The sequence below is a fragment of the Cnephaeus nilssonii genome (genome assembly GCF_951640355.1).
Source record: "Cnephaeus nilssonii genome assembly, chromosome: 1".
NCBI lineage: Eukaryota > Metazoa > Chordata > Mammalia > Chiroptera > Vespertilionidae > Cnephaeus > Cnephaeus nilssonii.
The window spans coordinates 22628760-22648524 of record NC_137072.1 but is presented as its reverse complement, the minus strand read 5'-3'; the positions used below and the strand labels follow the sequence as shown (position 1 = coordinate 22648524).

Here is a 19765-nt window from a genome sequence, read left to right as displayed (position 1 = left end):
TTAAAATAAAAATTATTTTATTATTCCCTCTTATAGATGGGGAAACTGAGTCATTAACTAAGAAGTTTCAGAACTAGGAGTTAAAACCAGGCACTCTAATTCCAAAATCAGTAACGTTAACCATTATGGCACACTACTGCTTGTTAGGAAAGGTAATTATTGTTCATGTTGAAATGCACCATAGCTTCATTACATCCTCTAGAATTCCACTGTATCCAAAATAATTTTTAAAAATCAACACTGGTAAGTTAAAACAGAAATTCTGACAGCTGAGGCATCATCTCCTCTGTAAAGCCTTTACTCTTGAATCCTTTACCTTCTCATAGCATATATCATGGTTTGTCATACTCTCCTTGCATGGTTATTTGATTATTAGATTAGCTTGTACCTCCCAAAGAGCAAAACCATATCTAATTTTGCATGTAAACAGGTGCTCAGGAAGTATTTGCTTAATGAATTAATGAGCTTGGTATTCCTGAGATAGCAACTTCTCTCCCTCTTATAGATGGGGAAACTGATGCCCAGCCTGCATCCTCTCTCAATCCGGGACCGCTCACCCCGACTGCCCGTTTAGGGCCTAAATGGGCGGTTGGACATCCCTCTCACAATCCAGGACTGCTGGCTCACAACTGCCCTCCCCTGCTGGCCTGGTCCCTCTAACTGCCCTCCCCTGCTGGCCTGGTCCCCCCCCAACTGCCCTCCCCTGCAGGCCTTGTCCCCCCCCAACTGCCCTTCCCTGCTGGCCTGGACCCCCCAACTGCCCTCCCCTGCAAGCCTGGTCCTCCCCAACTGCCCTTCCCTGCTGGCCTGCCCCCCCTCCCCCCAACTGCCCTCCCTTGCTGGCCTGGTCTCCCCCAACTGCCCTCCTCTGCCAGCCTGGTCACCCCCAACAGCCCTCCTCTGCTGGCCTGGTCACCCCTAACTTCCCACAACTGCCCTCCCCTGCAGGCCATCTTGTGGCGGCCATCTTGTGTCTTTGTGAGATGGTCAATTTGCATATTACTCTTTTATTAGATAGGATTAGTTTAACTGATTTAGTTAGAGCACTTCTCCAAGTCACATGCCATCATGAGACACTGAGGACAGATGGACATGCACATCAGGACCATCCCAACTGCTGTGTCATCTGATGGAGCTGAAAAGCAGACACCTTCTTTGACAGCTGACTCTGCCATCTTGATTTTCACATTTTTCAGCCAACAGATGTTTAGATTCCTTGCTCATATTTTAACCAGAATTTTAAAAAATTTGGTTAAAAGTTATTTTCAGCATAAACCCCATTAACCAAATTTACTATTTATTTTTACTATTTATTTTTCATTGAGATTCATTCTTTTCCATGTAAATTTTATAGCAGGGAAATATTTCACTAATGAAAATTTTTACTCAAATCAGATTTTAATTCTTCTTCCATTAAATATTTTATTTTGTGGTCATTATTTCACCCATATCAAGTTTTCCTGAGGATAAATTTGGCATATTATAAAAAAAACAACAACAACTTAGTTCTTAACTTTTATTCAATACTAGAGGCCCGGTGCATGAAATTTGTGTGTGTGTGGGGGCGGGGAGAGGTCCCTCAGCCCAGCCTGCATCCTCTCTCAATCCGGGACCGCTCACCCCTAACTGCTCGCCTGCCTGCCTGCTCGCCCCTAACTGCTCACCTGCCTGCCTGCTCAATGTACGGCATAGCTACCCATCGTTCCATTGTAATGGTCACTTAGGCTTTTATATGTACGTATATAGTATATATAGATTCACTTTCACCTTATACTTTGTGCAGTTTTACTCACTTTTAGTTTTAGTTGGAGCTATTTTAAAGATAATACTCTTTACGAAATGGGAAAAAACAATTCATTTGTAATCTTGTTTCTGTATAGTGAACATTAAAGCTAAGTATGCAATAGAGTTTTTTGGTGTGTTTTTAAAAAGGTCTGAATGTCCTTGGATACAAAACAGGGGTTCCGGCAGAGGCGCTCTGGCAGTGAATAATGTCTGTGGAATTGAATCTGCGGCAGTTGTCCCTTTCATTAGTGAAGTTAATTAAGTTTGGCCAATGGTTCCTTTACAATGGAGTGCACTGACTTTGAATTCAGTGCCCTCAAAAAGGTATCAATCATAGAAATGCACAAAACACAATGTGATTGGCTATTAGAACACATTGTTCTGAGCAGCTTAACTACACCAACCTGGCTATAGATTTCCGATGCCCTCTTGGCTCGAAGCATATCTGGAATGTCCATGCTCACTTGCATTCCTTTCCCTTTGATTTCTGTTTCCAGATCTTTCTTATATTCTATCTAAAAGAATAAAAAGGAATCTTCAGGGCTTTGCTTAACCTTCCAGAGCAATGTAGATATTTATGTGCTCAAATCTCAAAGCCACACATGTGGAAAATACCATTTGTACTCGTTCTACATACAACTCAATATGTCTGTTTTAAACTGTGTATGTCATTCATTTCTTACCTGGCTGGCCATTCCGGATGCTTTCTTGGCTCTCTGGATATCAAGTGTGTCTGTGCTCACCTGCATGCCCTTCCCTTTGATTTCAGTCTCTAGATCTCTTTTATAGTCTTTCTGTAAAAAATAAATCATGCGATTAGAACTCCAAAATAATTTGAAAATTTTGATGTCATTTCACCATCAGAAGCATGTCTTCTGGAGATATGCTGGACCTTTATGTCTTTTATTTCTATAGAACTTTAGAAGTTTAACTTGTGGTAGAAACATGACTTGGAATGTCTTAGTCACATAATCAGAAGGGTTTTTCCTACTCACATGAATTAAGAAAGAAAACATAGTTAATCCAGGGGAAACTTTCTATTTCCATATGAGAAAATTGATGAGTTATAGATTAATATATCACTCAGCTAATGAATCTCAATAAGATGGATTTGTAAAATTGTCACTTTTTGCTCTGTAATGAATAATTGCTGGTTGCTTCCCTGAAATCTAACTCCCCCTTTTCCCTTCTTTAGCTCCGATTTACCACTGCTCCCCCATTCTAAGCCACTCAGCTCGGGTGAGACTGCCCAGATGCATGGGCCCTGTTGGACTTAAATCGATCATTATACCTATCCCTGGCTCTTCATGATTGGCTCAGGGATAGGTGCATTCTTTCTCCTCGAGAGCTATCAAACGACTCTCTTTCCTTCTGTCCATGAAGGAAGTGGCTCCAGGAGCTGCTAGATGCCTCTTTGCAAGCAGAAGAAGAAAGCCTGACTAAACTGAAAGATAGAAACCGAAACTGAATTACTCAGTTTGCGTCCTACATCAAGCTATGTCTAAGAATTCCTCTGCTGTTTGATACATGAACAGTAAATTTTCTGCTTTTCTGAGCTATTTTGAGTTGGATTATCTATTACTTACAAAATATCAAAACTACACACACAAATGTCTTAAGAGACTCTTGTCACACTTTAAAACTAATGATTATAAAATTCAGCAAGCTGTACCCTTATAATTGCATTCTTTTCTGGATGCATGCTACTCTTCAAAGAAAAATTTTATTAAAAGAAAAATACTATTGACAATATCTAATTACACTTCTTCCAAAACAGTTACTTCCCATTGTGTTCACATACTCTAGATTTATAGATTCTCTAATTTAAAGAAAATGCTGTCTTGCTTATTTATGATGTAGTGCTAAATTTAAAGAAGTTGTAAATAAAAATCTCAATCTCACAGAAATATTATATTTTTCCTTTCTTCCAGTCATAAATCTGCCTATTTTTACTCAGAGTCTGTTTCAATTTTCTGAATAAAAGTTCAAGTAATAATGTTTAACTTTTAAAAGAATAACATTTAAATATTACTATGTCTGTAAAGAGCTCTAAATTTTTAGCAAGCCTCTGAATGCCCCAAAACAAGACACTTCATGTGAAGAATATTATATCAAGGAACTGAGGCTCTAGTCATAGATGGCCATCAAGGTTCCATGGTAGAAGGTATGTCATTTAATTTTCCAGTATGAACCTTCAAATCTAAAGTATTTTAAAGCCCATAAATAGGCTATGTAGGACACCAGTTACATCAGCTATTTATTGATGCATACTAAAATACCTTAGAATAGGCCTAAAACAGCATGAAATAAGCCCCAATGCACATTCCTTTTCAGAGCCTCTGCCTGAATCATCTTTGCCAATGTCCCATTAGCTAAAGAAAATCACAGGATCAAAAAAATCATGACCTTAGGTACTAGAAGGTTTGGCTATTGGGGACCAATCATTCATGTAACAATATACCACACTGACTTTACTTTTTAAAATAATGAACGTTGTACTATGGCAATGTCCCAAACTCTCATTGAAAAGGATTTGATAACCTGTCAATTGGGCAAAATGGGACATGGCTATGATTATATGCAAATGAGACTTTTGGATTGCCAAGATAACTACATCCCCAAAATTGATTTGGGCTACATGTAACCATAATACAGCTGACTCCTCTATGCCTGTTTTCCCCCTAGGTTCTTAATAACTAAATTTGTACCTTTTTCTTATTATATAATCCCAAGGTACACAGAGAAATATAAATCAGCATATAAATGAACAAACTAATCTATTACCTACTAAGGAAAGACATGACATTCAAGCTTTCATAAAAGTAATGCATCATAGAAGCCTGTTCTTTAGATAAAAAAGTTTTTTCTTTCCATATTCTTTTCTCCAGTAAAAGGATGCTTTTTTTTTAGCCTCAGCTCTCAGTCTCATGAGGATAATTTTGAAAACTCTTCTGCAGCCTTGATTTTCCACTGCAGCATACTCCAATCCAGTACCTTGAACTAATAGTGGATGTCACCCTCTCCTCAAAATAACAAAAACTTCAGAAACTTATAAGTAGTTACTTGATAGTTCCTGGATAGTTAATTATTCAGAAATCTAGGGAGATCACCATAAGAAAGTACTACTAATCTAATAAATCCTATATAATAAAGAGTTAATATGCAAATTGTTGTCACGCCCTCACACCGTCATGCCTTAATGGCTCAGACACTCAACACTGGGGAGAGAGGAATGGGGACCAGCCAGGCACAAATGAGCTCACAAGAGAGGAATGGGGACCATCCAGGCTGCAGCCCGGGAGAGGGACAAGCCACCTGCCCCGTGGTCCCAGGTTCCAGCAGCTGCGCCTGCACCTATGGCCCGGGAGAGGGACAATCACACGCCCCATGGTTCCCACAGTCCCAGGCATCAGCAGCTGCGTCTGTGACCTGGGGGAGGGACAAGCCACCTGCCCCATGGTACCGGGCACCAGTGGCTGCGTCTGCACCTGCGGCCTGGGAGAGGGACAAGCCGCCCGCCCATGGTCCCCTGCTGCTGCGGCCGGCCCGGGCGAAGCTGGCCCAGGTCCTGGGTGCCTGCGGCCAGCCAGAGGGTGGGAAGCCCAGGTCCCAGGTGCCTGTGACTGGCCAGAGGAGGGAATCCTGGGTCTCAGGTACGGGGCAAGGCAGAGGCGGTTAGGGGCGATCATGAAGGCAGGCAGGCAAGCGGTTAGGAGCCAGCGGTCCCAGATTGCGAGAGGCAGTCAGACATCCCCTGAGGGGTCCCGGATTGGAGAGGGTGCAGGCCAGGCTGAGGGACTGCCCCCCCATGCAGGAATTTCGTGCACCGGGCCTCTAGTAAATAATAAGAAAAAGTACAAGAACGAACCAACCATGCAAAAGACCAGGGGAAGGACTTTCAGGAAGACAAGAGAGCTGTATAGAGACCCTAAAACCTGTGGAGACACAAACTGGAAGTCTGTGAGGCTGTAGCATGATGAACAGGGAAGAAAGGTGCGGTATGAGGATGGGCAGGAGGAAGAGCTTGAACACCAAAGCAAGGAGTATGATGTCTATTCTGAACATGACTGGGGAAAGTAACATAATTTAATTCTTTAAGGATTGTTCTGGCTGATAGCAGAGAATGGATACTAAGGGGGAAAATTCTGGTTAGGAATCTATTGCAATAATCTAGGTAGTAGAGATGGTAGCTTGGATGAGGGTGGGGAGAAGGAGATGGTTTTAGGAAACCATTATGGGGGTGGAGTCAAAATTTGCTGACAACTGAATCAAAGTGACTTGTGGGATTTCACTGACACCCTTTGCTAAGAAGGAGGTGGAAGAAGGAAGCAGATCTGAGAAAAAATTAAGAATTCTGGTTTGGGCATGTAATGTTAAGTCCCTGTTATAATACATTGTATATGTCATCTACATGTGATAATACCTATGAAACACCAAAAGGTAAATGGTTACATCTTTACATCTATGTTATAGAACACTTAATTTTTTAATAAGAATGAGGAAGAATTATATGAAGTGACATGGAAAAGGGTCTATAATAATTAAGTGAGAAAAGCAAGCACAGAACAAAGTACTAGTACATGTTAAGTTTTTAAGTCTGTGTACAAATTTATGTTCCATCTATATATATAAAAGGCTAATATACAAAGAGTCCCCTCAGGAGACTGGGAGTTTGATCGCTCGCTATGACATACACTGACCACCAGGGGACAGCATGGAATGAAGGAAGGCCCCAGCCAGCAGCCGGAAGGCCCCGATCAGCCCTGATCACCAGCCAGGCCTAGGGACACTACCTATGCATGAATTTCATGCACCAGCCCTCTAGTATATACATAAATATAGATCTGGAAGGCTCTACAACAAATTTATAAAAATGGCTATCTCTCAAGAAGAGACAAGAATTAGGGTCAGGGTGAAAGGAGGTTTGTAAGATTTGTTCAGCATATATTTCCCCTCTGCCATTTCTAAATGGAACCAATATTGGTCAAGAATTCTATGCCAACCCCATTCTCTTTATCTAAACCAATTATGGCCATCCCATCCCCCTGGCAGTCACTCCCCTGGTAATGAGTCAGCTACCTCCACCCTCCAGATATCCAGAGTGGGAGTCAACCCTGAGCCAGCTCTTCTCACTGCAAGTGCCATGTTATATCTCTCAGAGCAGCTCCACTGAAGCATCCCCATTATCAGCTGGGAGATAAGTAGCACCCCTTAACCTGTACCCCCAACTTTCTCTTTACATATATTTCTCACAAAATCATCTCTTCCCAACTACTCTCCAATCCACCAACCCTTTTATATTCTTGAAAGTTTGGGTGGAAGTTCAAGAGGTATGGAACCAATTCTGGAGTATTTCCTTTGAAAAATACACATATAGTCTGACTCCTACAACTTTGTTACCTGATATGTATCATATCATTGCATCTAAGCCAAAACTCCTAAATTAACATCCTGACATTACATGTATTACACGAAGAGGAAATGGTATTAGCCAAAAGAACATTGTCATTGATGACATATAATACCCCAACCCCAAATGCTGACTGTAGAAATTACAGGAATGGTGATGAGGTCAACAGAGGATATTTTGAGGACATGCAACCAAATCACACAGAAATGGCTATCAATGACATGTTAGAGTCCTCATATGTGATTTCCAAACTCTGCTCAGAAAGTTGGATACAGAAATGGAAAGTAGCACATGATCCATCCTTAAAGAAAAAGCAGTATGAAAACATTTAGCATAGCCTAGATTAACGGGAAATGTGTTGCATTATAGGATATGGTAAGATGTGTGTGCATGCACACGTGTGTGTTTGTTATATTAAAATGCCTTCCCCCAAATATTCCTTGATATATTTAAAGGAAATGAGCCAAACAGAAACTGTAAGTTTTCAAATAAGCATGATGATTTGAAATGGTTTCTATTCCAAACTGTTAAACTAGTCACAGAAAGCTTTGCAACATTCCAGGCACTAATCAAGTTGCTAATATGATTTGTTAAGCTCTGAAATATGATTCTCTAGGTCTGCATCACTTATTCTACTCACCTCTGAAGCTATCTCTGAAGCTTTTTTGGCATGTTGTATTTCAAGGGTATCAATGCCAACTTGCATTCCTTTCCCTTTAATTTCTGACTCCAGGTCTTTCTTGTATTCTTTCTGAAAAATAGCAATATTTACAACATTCAGACACTCATGGGACAATCATATGTTTGTATTCAATGATACCAAAAAATGGCTAAACATATTTATTACGAAAAGAAAAAGAAAACACCACAGCTTACTTAAGTGCTATGAATGATCACCTAGAACTAAAGTCTCTGAACCTCTTAGAACTCTAATCACTATTCTCACTGAAGAAAAGTATATGAAGTTCTGAAGACTTTTACTGTAAAAAGGCAGTGAAAATCTTCACTGACAACTGTCCTGGGGTCTGGAGGACAGGGAGGCAGGTTTAAGTGAGTGGATGTTGTAAAAAGACTGACTTTGAGGCCTTGACAGCTGGGTGACACTGGAATGTTTCTTAACATTTCTGGTTTACTAATATGCAAAATGGGGTAATGATTCCTAATGAAGGATCACTGTGAGGAGTATTCAACAACTGATAGCTTCTTCTGGTCTTTTATTCCTATACCTATACACTAAGACCTGATTTATTGCTGCTCCAGTCACCATCTTGCCATTCAACTGCATCTGCCTAGACTCTGCCATTGAGAGTTCAAGACAATTTTTTCCAAATGTTATGACAAAGAATTGTATTTGTAAATCTACACTGGATATATCACCATAATAAATGAATTTGCAGAAAAGTATTAATGTAGGAATATGCAATGATAATATTAGCCAAAGATGATAGTGAACATCCGTTGTTTTTGCCTGACTAGCATCCATTCCTCCTTCTTCTGGCAAAAAGTTCCATAATTTTCTTTTCAGGAATTACCTGTAACCCATCTCAATCCATACACTTTCGGTTGGTTGATTTTCCTACTCCCCACATACATTTTTAAATCCACTAGAATGCTTTTAATGGTTTCTTTAATTTATTTAAAGAACATGAATATGGTCAAAGATGAATGTAAATTTTTTAAAATACATAATGACTTAGAATATTTTAAACTACCCAGGACATTAACCATACAAGTGGGTGACCAGGAGAACCATCTGAGGGCACCAGCACATTGCAGTTCCCTGACCTTAGACACAATGACTGGGTCAGGAGTGGGCACAGGATAGAAGCTTATTCGGTGAGATTCAATCCTCGGACTTAAATTATAACTATAAGAATTCAGATGCTCACTTCCTACTGGGATTACTGGCCACAAATACAGTTATCTTGTCATTAAGAGGGGCCATCACTTAGAGACAGCCTCCCAACAGTGAAGCAACAGAGAAGATAATGGAACTAAGAATGAGGAAGAGAAACATTTGAATTCCAACCTTAAGGAAACCTGATCTTTGGACTTCTCTAGTCATAACCCAAAACATTTCCTTTGTTGCTCAACCCAGTTTGAGTTGGGTTTCTGTCATTTGCAATCTGACTAACAGGGTCATCATTGCAACAGCTTATTAATAAATGGGTATAAAGCTTTGGATTTTTTTCACTGCTAAATTCAGCTATTTCTCCTCAAAGCACAGTGCCATTGTTTGATACCAAATTTCATGTAAGTGAGCAGTGGCCACTTTCATGTTAATAAAGAGATTTAAGTAGACTCATGCAGCATTCTAGGCAAGGATTGAGAGAGTTGGTTTGTCAGCACGTGAACATTTAAGCTACAGTTACCACTAGACCGTGATAACACAACTCCCTAATCTTCTGCCTTTTACTTACTTAAAAGATCAAGTTGTAGCTCATAAACTTATAATGGTTTATAATATAGATTTGTCTCTAAAATGGGTAAATAGTCATTTTTCTCATACCACATAAAAAGAAGTTAATGAGCATCATTTTAAAAATTCATTGAGCCCTAGCTGGTTTGGCTCAGTGGATAGAGAATCAGTCTGTGTACTGAAAGGTCCTGGGTTTGATTCCTGTCAAGGGCACATGCCTGGGTTGTGGGCTTGATCCCTAGTAGAGGGCGTGCAGGAAGCAACCGATCAATGATTCTCTCTCATCATTGATGTTTCTATCTCTCTCTCCCTCTCCCTTCCTCTCTCTGAAGTCAATAAAAATATGTTTTTCAAAAAATTCATTGATTAGGAAAAGACTACTAGGATATAGCTACTCATAATCATCTTACACATAAAAGTTGTGGAATATATAGAATATATATATATATACATATATATATATGTACATAAAATATCTATTATATTTATATTTGTACCTATTAAAAATACAAAATCTTTGAAAAAGATTTATAGATAACAAATCAGCTAAAAATTCATACATTCCCAGGTGTAAAAGAAATATACTCACCTCACTAGCCATTTCAGATGCTCGTTTTGCTCTTTGAATATCAAGAACTTCTGAATTAAGTTCCATTCCTTTCCCTTTTATTTCATTTTCCAAATCTTTTCTATATTCCTTCTATGAGACAAGAATAATACAATTTGAAGTTTACTGGGAATCTCTTTAATCTTTACACGGTTTTACTTATTTTCTAGAAACCACAGAAAGGAGAAACTATTTCTAGAAAGGAATGAATCAGACTCCTGAGCATTCATGCTCCTTATTTCCTTCAGAAAGTTTCTCTTTTAAACATGTTTAGAGTGGCTTCCAATATTATCAGTCTTTTCCCTTTCATCCTTTCTTCCGATATACTTTGGTACCATATTGGTGCCACACTTTTTAAATGTCTTTCCTTTAAATGGTGAGGAAGATCTTAGGAATACATGCTTCTTACTTATTTTTTGAAGTACTTTTCAAAAACTGCCTATGAAATATGAATCACCAAAAGAACATAGTTGAAAAGAATGAACAATTACAAAATCAAAAGGATTGGTGTAGCCAAAGTTTTAAAATAAGTTTCCATTTTATTCAAAGCTCATAAAACTAAATAATTTCCTAATTGGTTAATAATATAATGTTTGAATCTCACCTATTTTAATATTATATTTTAAGTACATCTAAATATTTTTACTAACACATGTAATAACTTGAGTTTTTTGTACTAATGAATTTCTTGTTTTCTTACGTGTTATGAAAATAATATCTTAATCCAATTTGACTAAGTTGTACTTATGAAAGATGAAACTTTCTTTAGTGATAAGAAACCATGTTTCAGTTAATTCTAGGGTTTACTTCATGTTATTTTCTCTTTGTCCACTATAATGAAGCTAGCTGGTGCTCTGCTTAACTAATAGCCTACAAGACATTGTAATGACCTGCATGTAAATTTGGAAAGAGCTCTAGCGTCAAATGACTTGGAGAAAAGAGTTACTTTAATAATTTGGTCATGCGACCTTCAAGAAGACTTTAAGTAACTGACCTTAATTTCCACATGGACAAAATTAAAATTAAAATACTGATCTACCAATGTTAAAGGCTAATTGTGAGAATCAAATGAAATGCAGCATAAGATGATATTTTGAACACTCTAAACAGCAAGATATATGTAAAAACCATAATAAAGTAAAAAATGCAAAGACTATTTAAAGCTAAATGCTATACTTATAAAGGGAAGTTACAATTTCATTAAGTGACTGAAAGTACATTTTTAAAATTAGACATCTCTATAACTTAATTAAAAGATTTTTAATTATAGACTTCTGGGCCTTTTTCTATCCTATACATGCTGAATCAATAAATAAAAAAAATTAAAAAGATTCACTCAAAAAGAAGAAGAAAAGAAAAAGGTAATAATATTCTATTAAAGTTATTTATGGATCTCAAAATAGAGCTCACGTTGTCATTTGTATGTAAATTATGAAAGGATTCCCCTTTTAAAAAAATCACATAAGTAGTGGATATTTTTTATGTTTTTAAAATATGCTCTTGTTGATCTTTAGAGGGAGAGGAAGAGATAAGGAGAGTGAGATAGAAATATCAATAAGAGAGAAACATCAATCAGCTGCCTCTTGCACGCCCCCTACTGGGAATCAGGCGGGAAACCCAGGCATGTGCCCTGACTGGGAATTGAAATGGTGACCTCTTGATGCATGGGATGACACTCAACCAACTGAGCCACACCAGCTGGGCAACAGTAAATATTTTTTAAATGGAAATCAATAATAGTAGGAAGTCGCCACTTGATTAGCTTTCAACTTCAAAATACTTTATAGTAATGAAAGTGAGCAAAGATAAGGTAGCAAAAGAACTCTTCCATAAATTATACACCTATTACAGCCCAACATATATTACAACAGTGAATCACATTAAATGTGTAAAAGCAGTTAAATGATAAAGCCCAATTGGCACTTCATTTTTAAAATGATGCACTTCTATGTAGGTAATTATACACACTTATTTCACTGGTTTAAGACATTTCATTCAGGAATAATTTCGTCAGTTCAAAATTCAGGATGAAATGGAGTTCTTTAATGCTTTCCCTTGATGTAAAAAGAATATATTTAAATAGAGAGTTGGAAGAGCTCCAAGTTACTTTGTAGCCATTTAAAAAAAATCTACTCAGAGGGAAGGTAGGGGTGGGTGGGTGGGTGGGAGTGAAGAGATCAACCAAATAAATTGTATGCATATATGCATAATCCATGGACACAGACAATAGGGTGGAGAAAGCCTGGGGTTGGGGACAGGGGTGGGTAGAAGGGGCCAATGGGGGGGGCGGGAAACATATGTAATCCTTTCAAAAATAAAGATTTAATTTAAAAAAAAAAACTAAAAAAAAAGAAGACAAAACTTTTAAAGGGATAGACAGTGAGCATGGTATTTTTATTAGATTTGAGGACTTTAATGCTCAATAAGTTTCATACACTAATTGTGAGCCAAATGCACCACTAAGTTTGGGGGGAAATCCTGCTGAGAATAAAATAAAAAATGGACATAAGTTCCTGTGTTCTATATGCTAAATATATCTTTCCCCACTCAGAACACAAACCACTTATAAATAATGTAGCATTTATCCAGACCTTCACACACGAGCACCATATTTCTAATATCGCTATCATGAGAATGCTGCAAGGGAAGTTTGAGACAAAGCTGGTTCTAATATGAATATTAAAAACTCTATTAGTAAAGGTCAAAGTGAGGGAAAAAGTAACAGATTAATATCTGAAATTCATTGAATTAATAGAGAATTGTTAAATAAATACTTCCAGAGTTATTTCTTCAGTTTTTAATTTCTTTTGCAATAATGGTAAATATCAGGATCATACCTCCTTCAGTAAGTTGGTGATGTACTTTACATGTAGAAATTCTGGAGTCTTGTCTAAATCCAGTGATGACCTTCCTTTAATCTCTCTCTCAAAATCCTCTCTGTAAACTTTCTGTTAAATAAGATCACATAATTTTTAAACCAACAAAATACTAGTGACTGTTGAAAAGATATTAGAACAAGAGTCCCCAGAATAAAATTGATATTTTTCTTATGTAATCTTACCACCTCAATCTTCTTATCAACGGGGAAATAACTCCAGCTTTATCATAAATTTAAGAATTCTACAAACAGCAGAATCTTCAAGTACCAACTCTCTCTGGGAAAGCATGCTGAGTGAGGCTGCGTAACATCTCATGGTCTGTTACTGTTTGACATCAGCCCATTTGTGCCGGAGAACCACGGAAGTTGGCTCTGTGATTGGACCACCTGACTGGTTCACTCAATAAGGAGTAGACCCATCCACGAGAGAAAAAATCTGGCAGCATGGAAGCCCATTCCAACCAAAGCAGCATTAATGTGCATGTCCTCATCATCCTTCTCACTGTCTGTGTTTTGTGAATTCATAAAAGACTATTTATAAAATGTAATGGAGGCAGGAGGGGAAGGTTTTCTTTTACTGATTTTGGCACTGAGAATATTTCTCTACCATCTATAGAGTTTGATACGAATGAAGTTACACTGTGAGGAGAATCTTATCTTGAACCTGATAAATGATTCTTTAAGTAAGTGTTCCCAGTAAGAAATGAAAGATGCCGACAGTGATCGTGGAGAGCCTAAATCCACACCCACACCTGTCCTTCTGACACTCTGACACCCATCGGCTATGATTTTCTAAACTCCACACATTTGCAAGTCAATAATAACCCATAGTTTATGACTATAAAGACATTATAAATAACAAAAATATCCATTCATGTGAAATATTTACCAGACAAACAAGAGCCAAAATTTACCAGCTAAATATTTGATTCAAATTGAATCACCAAGATAAAAATAAATTCTGCATGAGATTGCCATAAATGCAAAATGAAAAGCTACTTCCAGGTTCATTATGTACTTATTACAGAGATAGGCAATTATAGAAAGAAATTCTCCATACCACAAGGGAGGGTAGGAGAGTAGGCCGTCTCCTCCCCTACATTTGTGTTACATATTTAACAAATCTAGGAACAGTCAGAGAAAAATCCACAATGGATGTTCCATAAATACTAAAACTAACAAAGCTAGGTAAGAAGGTGCATTGAGAACATTCTGCGTTAAAGGAACTATAGACATACCAAAGAACAATAATGAAAAGTTGTCCTATAGGGCTCAATCTAGGGCAGGCGTCCTCAAACTACGGCCCGCGGGCCACATGCGGGTGTTTTTTGCCGTTTTGTTTTTTTTTACTTCAAAATAAGATATGTGCAGTGTGCATAGGAATTTGTTCATAGTTTTTTTTAAACTATAGTCCGGCCCTCCAACGGTCTGAGGGACAGTGAACTGGCCCCCTGTTTAAAAAGTTTGAGGGCCCCTGATGTAGGGCATTTCCAGGCCCAAAATGAGTCTTTAAAAAAGTGAAATATAAATATGTGTGCATTTATATTATTTCAGATACTTCACTTCAAAAACCCCTTCTCTTCTGAAAAACAATTATTTGACCTAAGTCATTAAGGAAGGTTGATGATAACTAAAACTGGCTAATATATGACTAAGGAGATTTGTACATTACTAAGGAAGTGGGGGGGTGGCTTTAGCATGCTTTTTGTTAGGAGAGCTTTATCTGTGAAACAGAAGACAAATAACTTTTCAAAACCAGATTTAGAGATTTCTCCTAGCACACAGTGATTCATCCTATATCTGGCATTAGAAGAAAGTGAGAGAACCATAATTATAGGCTATAACAAAAACATGAGTGGCTTTTCCTGAGGTGATCAACACTTAAGCTTTACACATAAGAGGCTCCCCAAGAAGCTCATGGTCAAGTTGATCTCTTAGTAATAAACATCAACACTTTGTATCGAATTCATTGGTCCTGAATTTAAATACATTTTTCACATCCAACTTTGTCTAACATGTTCAGACATTTTGTTTTTCTAGCATAAAATTTATATGCTAAATTACATAGAATAAATTTCATACTATAAATCATTATAGTATAAATTTGATCGCAAGTTATTTTCTGTTGAAAGATTTTTCTCCTTAAGCCCTGATAAGCAGAAACATAATGCTGAGCCTAAAAATCTAATAGCCAATGGCTGTAATTAGCCTCTGCAAATGAAGTTCACTTGACTGATTTTGTCAGTTCTTAATATTTAATTTTCCTCTTGTGCTGTGTGGCCACAGCAATGGTAAAAGCCAAGTGCTATCTATCAGACTTCAAGATCTGCACAAGGGAGCCTGCTACGCCGAATGTATAGCACTTTTTCAGTGCTGAGGGCGCCGTGGAAGTCCTTGTCATCTACACAGTGAAATTTGAACATGGGGGATCTTTCCTCTTTCCGAGGACCGTCCTCAATGGAAACAAAGATAAACTGAGCAGTTCATGTAAATTAAGACAATTGAGTCTAATTTTCCCATTGATTTTTTGAGAAGCACATATCTATATGTTTTGGGGTATTTTAATTGGCTTAAGAAGATGAAAAATATAAGTAATTATTTTCTTTTCTCTTGCTTGAAGAAAAAATTAAACAACTGAAGATTATTCAATAAGCCACAGTCATATCTGAGGGCCTTTTTTCTGAGAAGATGAATTATAACCCCTCAACAAATAGCATCTAGAATGATTTTGAAATCCCTCTGAGAGTTTTATTGTTTGGCGTTCTCCTTTCTCCTTGTTTTCCTGTTGTTAATGGCGAACAGAAAAGGTCTTGTCCGTTGAGCCTTCCTGAAGTAGAGCTGGGGGTGAGATCAGCGGATACCACTGCCCATTATTTCTAAGCTTTTGAAGGAATAATCTTGTTGTACCCACATAATTGGGATGTTGGCTGCAGACAAAACTTCCTGTGTTTGGTATCTCTTCCCTACCCCCCAACCCAAAATAGGAAGAAAAATTAGAAAACCAGGAACAGAAGAAAGCATCCTGGGACAGAGCAAAATCAGTGAGGGAAATATGTGGAGGAGGCTTAGTACTAGCTTAAGTGGAGAACGAAGTGGGTAAGTGGGGAAGAACCTTTTGACTTTGCCCACATGGACACAGCCTGAAAGTGTCAATTTCATAGTCACAGAATGTGAGTGCTGAGGAGGGACGTTAAGAGTTCACGTGGCCTGATACCCAAGTGGGAAAAACTAAGGGCCCAATGACCCAGACAGGTCCCTAGATCCAGACTGTGATTTCCTAGGTCTCCTTGTGCAGGGTCCTCTGACCCACTAAACATTCTGAACCACTTCCCTGGCTCCTTTCAATGATAAAACATCAAATATGCGTTGAACAGTTGAAAACAAACCAAAGGGACTCACCTCACTCTGCATCTTCTGGGCCTCCTTTGAAGCTTGATAGGATGGTGTCTCAACAAATTCAAGCATCGATTTCCCCTTCTTTTTTTCATATTCTTCTCTGTACTTAACCTTTATTGAAAAAATATAAAAAGCATATAAAGCTCACGAGCCCTTATGCAAATAGAGCAAAGTAAAATAAGTATGTCCCAAATTGATCATTTTTCTAAAAATTGCATGATTCTGGCCATTGAGGTTGATTCCTGAGTTTCCTATAGTTAATGACATACAAAGAAAGAGGTAAGATTGAAACTTGTTAAGAAATAAAAATAATTTAGAATTACTAAATAATGTAGTTCTAGGACTTGAATAAAGTATTTAAATAGCTGGCATGGCATATATAGATACATATCATATACATGGGGCTATATATGTATATACACATATACTAGTATATAGAAAGACAGAGAGAGAGATCCTATGATAGCTGGAATGTCTATCAGTAAAGCATGAACAAGAAAAGAAAACATAGTTGTGATTCTCTCTCTTTTTGTCAAAAGGATGACAGTATTTTCTGGGATTGCTGAATTTTCCATAGACATTAAGTAAAACACATATAGAGATCTTCTGTGATTTCTTTCAGTTTCACTAGGCATTATTTAATAACTAGAGGCTTGGTGCATGAATTCATGCATGGGTGGAGTCCCTCCCTCCCTATCTCACCCAGTCCCAATCGGGGCCGATCAGGGCTGGCTGGCCGAGGGGAGAGACCGCAGGAGATTGGCTGTAGGAGTGCACTGACCACCAGAGGGCAGCTCCTGCATTGAGCATCTGCCCCCTGGAGGTCAGTGAGCGTCATATCTACCAGCCAGGCATCCGGTCATCCAGTCGTAACAGTCACTTAGGCTTTTATATATATAGATTAGAGGCTTGATGCACAAAAATTCATGCACTCAGGGATGGGGGGGCGGTCCCCTCAGCCCAGCCTGCACCCTCTCACAGTCCAGGAGCCCTCAGGGGATGTCCTATTGATAGCTTCCCTCTGCAAGAGGCAACCAGGCCAGGTGATCCCATCACCCTGCTGATGCCACCGGATGGGGCAGGCCCATCAGGGGATGGTGCCACCCCCATCACCCCACCGCTGCCGTCACCACCAGCCTCCCTCTGCGGGAGGTGACTGGGCGGGTGATCAGGGGATGGCGCCGCCCCCATCACCCTGCTGCTGCTGCCGGACTCCCTCTGCAGGAGGTGACAGGACAAGCCGATCAGGGGACAGCGCCACCCCCATAACCCTGCCGTTGCTACCACTGCCAGCCTCCCTCTGCAGGAGGCGACTGGGTGGGTGATTAGAGGACAGAGCCACCCCATCACCCCGCCGCTGCCGTCACCGGCCTCCCTCTGCAGGAGGTGACCAGGCGGCCAATCAGGGGATGGCTCTGGCCGGCACAACCTGACCCCTCCCCCATCGCCCCTCCGCAGCTGACGGTTGCTGCTGCCTTCCACCCCATCACCGTCCCCTCCCTCTGCCTGCTGGCATGCTCCTGGCACCACCTGCTCACCGGCCCCAGCCCCCGCCAACTGGTCATTTGTCCGTTCAGTCAATTTGCATATTACATTTTTATTATATAGGATATCATGAATTATTTAATTCAATTACAACTAATCCTTATCTCATTCCCATTTATAAGTTGATCAATATCATCACTCCAATAATCATAAAAACATCTATATATTCTATATATATAAAATCCTAATATGCAAATAGACCGAATGGCAGAACAACCAAACAACTGAACAACCAAACAACTGGTCACTATGATGTGCGCTGACCACCAGGGGGCGTGCACGGAACATTGCGGGCGTTGGCCATGGTGGGATGGTGGAGCAGGTGAGCAGGGGTGCCAGATCAAAGTGGGGTGCTGGTCACTGTCATCAGGGTGAGCCTCTGGTGGTTACTGAAAATTCTTTGCTCCCGTGTGTGCCGCTGTCCTGCCCTGCGCTTGCACGCACCTGCTGCCAGTACCGGCCCCACTTGCACCCGCTGCCAGTGCCCGGTGCCAGTCCTGATACCTTGGCATTGACAGTGAGTGCGAGTGACAGCTGTCAGCCCCGATCGCCCCTGAGGGCTTCTCCACCTCCCCCTGTTCCAGAGGAGCATCGGGCAGCAGCCACTGCTGGCACCCACTGAAGGCGCCGGCCCCACTCGCACCCACTGCTGGCGCCAGCCCCAATTGCTCCAGGCCATCAGTGGGTGCCAGCGGGGCCGGTACGATCAGCGCATGGGAGCAGCGGCAGCGGGAGTGGGGCTGCTGGCAGAGAGGGGATGGGGGGGGGGGCGATGCAGCGGGAGGGGCTGGGCGGGAGCGTGGTGAATGGGCCGAGACCCGCCCCTATGCCCACTGCAGCCTCACCACCCACAGTTCCTTTCAAGGTGCACGAATTCGTGCACTGGGCCCCTAGTTAATATACTAGTATAAACTATCAAGGTAGTTGGCTTTTTTAGCAATATAAAAATTACAAAATTAAAATCATAGAAAAGTTTGATCATGATTCATTTCATTCAGAAATGTACTTTCATTTACATTCTATGTTTAATAATTAATAAAATTATTTCTTAAGTTGCATAATAATAATAATTTTAATGGTAATTAAATCCAAAAGATATTTCTCAATACTTAGAACTTTACAGTACCAGGAAACATAACAAATTTTTAAATTCCTATTTGTAGGCATATTTTTATTTCAAAGAAGTATGACAGAGTGATCAATGACAGTGTTTTAACTATAATAACATACTATATTACGATAAAATTTTATGGAAAAAAATGAAATGAAAATAAGAGTGCTAAGAAAAAAATATCAATTTCTATATCTTAAAGAAGAGCTAGTTTGTGTATTTTTTACATAGTGAACATGGGGTGTCAAATCATTATTAAATTTATGTTCCACAGGATACAATTAAAAGAGTGATGCAAAATTTAATTTAATAGATGTTGGCATGACATATTTTGCAACTATTGGAACGCAGAACAAAAAAAAATACATAGATACCAACTTCAAAGTGTGCAAGAAGGAAAATATTTTTTAAAATTTTGTTCAGGGAATACATAGAATTTCACAATTGAAAGAAACATTAATGTTGACTATACTGGCAAGATATAGTTTTACCATTTTCATAATACTTATAACTGAACCGAGAAATTATCATAAACTTTGTGCCTGGAAAATTAATTTTGCAGCACAAAATGACAAATCAGTACACAATAAAAATTGAAATTATCATGAGATTTG

The 19765-nt window shown here is 39.3% G+C and overlaps 1 protein-coding gene across 5 annotated transcripts in view; it reads right to left on the bottom strand.

Moving 5' to 3' along the window:
• NEBL (nebulette) overlaps positions 1-19765 on the bottom strand; it is a 377133-nt gene that overhangs the window by 49284 nt on the left and 308084 nt on the right. For 3 of the 5 annotated variants that reach the window (XM_079770707.1, XM_079770708.1, XM_079770709.1), the window contains 6 exons: positions 16499-16606; positions 13059-13169; positions 10204-10314; positions 7836-7946; positions 2469-2579; positions 2190-2300 (listed from right to left, as the gene is read on the bottom strand). The exons of the other annotated variants lie outside the window; for them this stretch is intronic. In XM_079770707.1, the coding sequence (XP_079626833.1) occupies positions 2190-2300; positions 2469-2579; positions 7836-7946; positions 10204-10314; positions 13059-13169; positions 16499-16606 (663 nt within the window). The remainder of the gene's footprint in view (positions 1-2189; positions 2301-2468; positions 2580-7835; positions 7947-10203; positions 10315-13058; positions 13170-16498; positions 16607-19765) is intronic. 5 annotated transcript variants of the gene reach the window in all.